The sequence below is a fragment of the Lactuca saligna genome, chromosome 3 (genome assembly GCF_052625555.1).
Source record: "Lactuca saligna cultivar CGN05327 chromosome 3, ASM5262555v1, whole genome shotgun sequence".
NCBI lineage: Eukaryota > Viridiplantae > Streptophyta > Magnoliopsida > Asterales > Asteraceae > Lactuca > Lactuca saligna.
Window position 1 is genome coordinate 6,720,164 of NC_136419.1, and position 5,635 is coordinate 6,725,798.

Here is a 5,635-nt window from a genome sequence, read left to right on the forward strand (position 1 = left end):
GCTATAGTATCAACACCATATTTGCATGAGTTTGACATTGTTACATTTTTTTATGCATTTATAATAATTTAAAAGTATTTTTTAGCTAATTGCAAATAATTTAAGTTTGAAGGTTCTTATATGATGGCATTTGGGTGATTTGGTCGATCACCATGTTTTTTTCGTCTATGTCTGTTCGAGAGACATTAGTCCATTGTGGTTTTTTCGTGCTACGGTTTTTTATTATTATTATTATTTATGAAGATTTGAAGTTTTTAGTGCTGAAGATGGAATTCATGTCAAGATAGATTTTGTTGCATGATATGAGACAAACTCCCCTTTTTCTTTTTCCATAAAGGTTTCCACCATATTTTGCATTATATTTTATCATTTCTTCATTACTTGTGTCCAAGTAGTATCATCATATTAATAATAAGACGTTCTCTGAGAAACTTTTAATATAGTATTTTGTATTTTCTTTTTCGGATTTCAACACTGCTTTCGCAGGCTTTTAATCATACTTTTTAGCTCCATGCCTTATCATGTTGTGTATACTATCAAGAAACACCGCTCTTTAATCTTTATGCATAAAGTACAAATTGGGGCCTACCAATTATGAGAAAAGAATCCAATTTTGCAACAGAGAACACAGAGTGCCAAATGAAGTGAATAAAGCACGAATGCCTTGATATATGTGCAACTTTATAACAACTCTTTCATTCAAGATTTGTATTCACAAACTCATAAATTTATAAATATATAAGTAAAACTCACAACAAGATTTAATGCAAAGTAGAACAAAACCATTGACTGATTATTGGGAGGCTTAACATGCTAACTACATGGTACATGTAATATCTTAGAGAAAACCTGAAGAAAAAAAAAAAAAAAAACCCATTTATACCAATTTACATATTTCGTATGATGCAAGATAATCCATGTACCTTTTGCTAACATTTCTTTGCGTTTTTGAGGTTTCTTAGAGTCATTACAAGCTGTTGCCTTTCACCCTCTACCTCTGCAAACTTAAGACTTATTTCTGAATATCTTTCTTGCATTTCCTTCAATTCTACTTCCATCAACTTGTTTCTGTTTGATAATGTCTCAAAAATTTCTTGATTTCCAGTCTTGTTAATCTCGGACTTAATGGCATCATCACTACATCAATGAGATAAAAGATCCGTTTCTAAGGTTCAATATAAATTTTCATACTATAGTTAATGGATTTTTGGTTCAACAAATGTTACCTTATTATGTCTTGATCAAGAACCTCTAATCGTCTTTCCAACTCTTGGATTTTTTGTTGAAGATCTTTCTCTTTCTCTAGAAAAGAAGCTTCAGAAAGCTCTAAAGCAGTTTCTTTAAGCTTTATTTGACCCTGATGATCATATAAAGGGTCTAAGATTAGTATAGTCTAGATACGCTACAAAAGATAATAAAGGGATATAAAAATTTACCTCAAGTAGTTTGATATTGTCCTTCATATTGGTAATCTCTTTAGGGCCACGAGAAGCAGGAACAGGTTTATTGTTTCTAGGGGTTGTTTTGGTATTACTATTACAATCCTTGAGTTTTTTCTCTATACTGCTGATTGTTTCATCTTTCTTCTTGAGATCATTATTTAGTTGAGATACTTTCTTCATCAAATTTCCTTTCTCCAATTCGTACTCTTTAACAAACTGTTTCATTTCATTACATCGAGATTTTAAACGTTCAATCTCAGATTGTAGCCTTTCAACTTCATTCTCCTTATCTTTCTTAACATTTCTCACCTCACTCAACTCATTTCTTAAACTCTCCACTTCCATTTTTACCATATGAACCTCATCTTCAAGATTCTTTCTTTCATCTTGAAGATTTCCAATCTGTACTTCCATATCTTTTAATTGTTTTGACTTTAGGTTTATTTGGTTTGAAAGATCAAACAGTTTGTCTTCATATTGGTCACGAATATACTGCAACTCCTCTTGGACTTCTTTAAGCATCTCTTCAAGGTGTCTTTTTTCTACCTGGAGTTGATAAGCTTCATCCATGGCTTTCATGGCTGCATTCTCGTTTTCTTTAAAAGCCGAAGCCATTTCTGTTGATAGCCTTCTAAATTCCTCCTGAAGTTTCCCTGCTGTATTAGCATTCTGCAGTTTCACCTTTCTTAAATTTTCCTCTGACCGAATTGCCCTCTGCTCCTGTTCAACTTTTGCACGCATAAGATCTTCCATATCCGCCTCAAACCCAAGAGCTTGATTCTCCAAATCTTCCTCAAGATTCTTCACATGGGTTTCAAGTTCTTTGATTGTAAGAATCGATTTCAACAATTCTTTGGATTTCGTTTTGAGCTCATTGTCTAAATGATCTATCTGGGATTCGAGTTCATTTACAGAAGTGTAAGGAGATGAACATTCATATTGCATCTTTAACTGTTCTTGAAGTTGACTTTGTTCCAGTTTGCAAGACATGTCATGGTTTTCTTGCTTCAAGATCTCATAATCGAGTGCAATCTGTTCCATTTGTGTTTCGAGCTCTTCTTTATCTCTCTTGTATAACTCTATTTCATTATAAAGATCGATTATCTTTTGTTCCTGTAAATACGCATCTTTCAAGCCACTATGTTCTCTAACAATCTCTTCTAAAGCCTTTTGATCTTCATCATCATCTGTCTTGGATTTAGAGTTGACTTCTTGTGACTTTGGAGCAATAGAAGATTTCTGTTCCAGCATCTCGTCTAGGTCCCGAACAGCAAGAATCAACTCTGCATTTGATTCTTGAGTTTTCTGAAGTTGTAATCGAAGATTGGAATTCAAATCCTTTTCATAATTCAATTCTTGTTTAAGCTCATCAACAAGAACCCATGGATCCCCTCCTGAATTACCATTGACTTGGACTTCTGTGGGTTTTTGATACGCCTTCACCTTTGCACACTCCTCCTTAAGGAAAGCTACTTCCCGTGAAAGATCTTGACTCTTTTTGCTTTCTTTCACAATTTGCTTACGAAGGGTTTGTAGTTCCATCTCTGACATATCAGCTTGCCTAGCAAAAACTGCAACTTCTTCTTGGAGCTTTTTGATTATGGCATCTGGAGAATCTTCATCAGATGTTTCTCTTGAAAGGGTTTCTCTTGGACTTATTACAGAAGAATCATCGGTGCTTAATTCATGAGGTGAAGCATCTAACCAATCCCATTGTGATGATGATTTTCGATGCTGTTCTTCATAGATTGTTGTTGTTGAGGATTCACAAGCCGATTTATTATTAGTGTTTTTAGGTTCAGGGTCTCGTGGGGTGTCAAGTCCAGAGCTGCTATCTGAACATGACAGAGTGATATCAGATCCAATGGATGCCCTGCAGTCTCTGTTAATGTTATCACTCATAGCCCCATGATCCTGATTAAAGATGAAATTCCATATTAAAAGATGTTTATGAGCATAAAATCCATCATTAAAGGTGAAATAGAACTCACTTCAATAGGATCAACTCGGATGCTTTCTTGTATATCAACATTCGTGCTTTCACTAACATCAACATCCCTGTAAATTTTACAGCTAGATGTTCAGAATTTTGATAAGTGAAAAAGATTCAACAAGGCAAAACATCAAGAAATGCATGTGTACCTTTGATCTTGCACCCTTTGAATTGATACCTAATCAAAACAACATCTACAACCATTAAGCTTGAAAGAAATAATCCACTAAAAAGATTTGGAGAAATTGAGATGAAGAAGGGGACTAACATGTAATAGACTTGTGGATTTCGTATTTTTGAGAGGAAGAGATAGAGAAGAAAGCTTTGTAGCCTCAGCATAACTTGCAAAATCAATTGAAACTTCTCCAACAACACCAAAAACCGAAGAACCCTACAAAATGTGAAAATCCCAACAAAAATCAGAAGTAATTTTCAATTAAGTTTTGTTGATTTAGAACCATAGAAACTATTTAGTACCGTTGCTACAACAAAACGATAGATTTTGTCATTGAATTTTCCGGTTTTTTGATCTTGAGTGAACTTCACAGTTTCATAATGTGGCTTTTCCCAATAACAACTTCCATCTCTAACTTTTGCTTTATCTAATCTTGTTGTGGGCTTTCCAACATCATTAGGAATCACAGCTATCATCAAAGCATCTGCTCCAACCTGTGTTAGCTGAATACAGAAATAATAATTCTTGTAAGGATATTGAAAGGTAACAAATTAATATATGAATCTTTTTAAACACTTAGCTGCCTAGAAAATGTAATAAAACAAGAATCATTGTGAATCTTATTGTTTACAGTTACCCAATTGATCTTTATATCAGAAAAACTACCAATAGTTGAGTTGTTCCTATATTTGTTAACTTTTATTTAAGCATGTTGGATCATAATCACAGTTTTGAAAATTTCATTAGCTATGAACAAGATCTCCTGACTTTCACAAGCGAAACAAAACCCTGAGATATGGAACAAAGTTTCCAGTGCCCAGGTTTGACAAGAACAAAATTCATAGACGCCATAGTTGACCTAAGAAATGTAGGAGGTGAGCACCAATCAAATCCCTTTTTTGTTTGATTTCCTTGGAAATATAAGACGAAAAAATAGCTGAAATGTTCCAGATTTATTAATTTCTTAAGAGTAATATAACGTCATATTTTCAAGGAGAAAGCCAGATAAAAGTTAAGTTCCAAAGTTCATCTCTTTCAGGCAATTTAGCAAACACGTTATGTGCACTTGTGCAAACAGTCTTTTACATATACACGCACATACACATATGTGTAAGTGCATATGAAGATACATAACCTGAGTTGCATGAAACTGCAATTTAAATACAGCTTTGATTTTGTTCTTGTCGCTCCTCCATCTCGCAGACTTGAACATTTTCTCTCCCTGTATCTCCTTCTCTCTCTATGCAAATATGATGCTCAAATTCCACATTTGCAAGTAAAATATTTCATGGTTCCCCTGGGCTAAGACAATAATTTTCTGCAACATCATCGGAGCTCCGACAAAGCTGCCGGAAAATCGTCAAATCCTTCTGTTACAGCAAACCAATCTTGAAAATAACAGAGCCCCAACAGGAATCGACTCAAGATCAATTCTTCTACACCTTATATAACAAATACCCAATTTAATTCATAAAATGGGAAGCTCAAAACACGTATCAACACAAAGAGATTATAATAAAAACCGACTTGACACAATAGTGACAATGCAAGTCCAACCCAGTGAAGATGTGAGGATATTTTCGGGTCAGAGAGGTTTTCACATTGAAGAACTCGTGAATGTATTTAAGAATGAGCTTGAAAGCTCACACGCAAACACAGCAGATCTAAAAAAAAGTCGTTTCTCTCTCTCTCTCTCTCTCTCTCTCTCTCTCTCACATTCTCTCTGAATAAACAAATCCAAGAATTTGTGCATCTACAGTTTGTTGAAAAATAAAGAACTTATTAAATGCCGTGGCTACATCATAAATCAATAAATAAAGACGGGTTTGGTGACAAATTACATAAAAGGGAAAAAGGAACCTTCTCTAAGATTTTTATACTAAAAGATTCTTTTCTTTCGTTCAAGAAAATAAATTATCTGTTAGAATTTCCTGAAAACAAATGAAAGAGATAAATAATGTAAAAGGGGTCGAACACATTGAAAATGAAAACAAATTTATATAATTATAAATATTATAATGGCTT

The 5,635-nt window shown here is 33.9% G+C and overlaps 1 protein-coding gene across 2 annotated transcripts; it reads right to left on the reverse strand.

Annotated features, from left to right (window-relative positions):
• Positions 1–683: 683 nt before the first annotated feature.
• LOC145034335 (uncharacterized) lies at positions 684–5,379 on the reverse strand. 2 transcript variants are annotated; one of them, XM_078982724.1, is made up of 9 exons: positions 4,746–5,379; positions 3,913–4,113; positions 3,704–3,826; positions 3,585–3,613; positions 3,434–3,500; positions 1,437–3,356; positions 1,227–1,357; positions 924–1,137; positions 684–849 (listed from the first exon to the last, which is right to left on the reverse strand). In XM_078982724.1, the coding sequence occupies exons 1-8, from the start codon at positions 4,821–4,823 to the stop codon at positions 930–932; spliced, it is 2,757 nt and encodes a 918-aa protein (XP_078838850.1). In that variant the 5' UTR covers positions 4,824–5,379; the 3' UTR covers positions 684–849; positions 924–929. The 2 variants fall into 2 exon arrangements, with proteins under 2 accessions (XP_078838850.1, XP_078838849.1); XM_078982723.1 differs by lacking the exon at positions 684–849 and having other exon boundaries at positions 856–1,137; positions 4,746–5,052; positions 5,138–5,379.
• Positions 5,380–5,635: the final 256 nt, after the last annotated feature.

Coding starts and splice junctions, on each gene's coding strand:
- LOC145034335 (XM_078982724.1), bottom strand. CDS start 4,823: ATGTTCAAGTCTGCGAGATGGAGGAGCGACAAGAACAAAATCAAAGCT. Junction 4,114..4,745: donor TGCAGTTTCATGCAACTCAG/GTTATGTATCTT, acceptor TTCTGTATTCAG/CTAACACAGGTTGGAGCAGA. Junction 3,614..3,703: donor AATCCACAAGTCTATTACAT/GTTAGTCCCCTT, acceptor TGTTTTGATTAG/GTATCAATTCAAAGGGTGCA.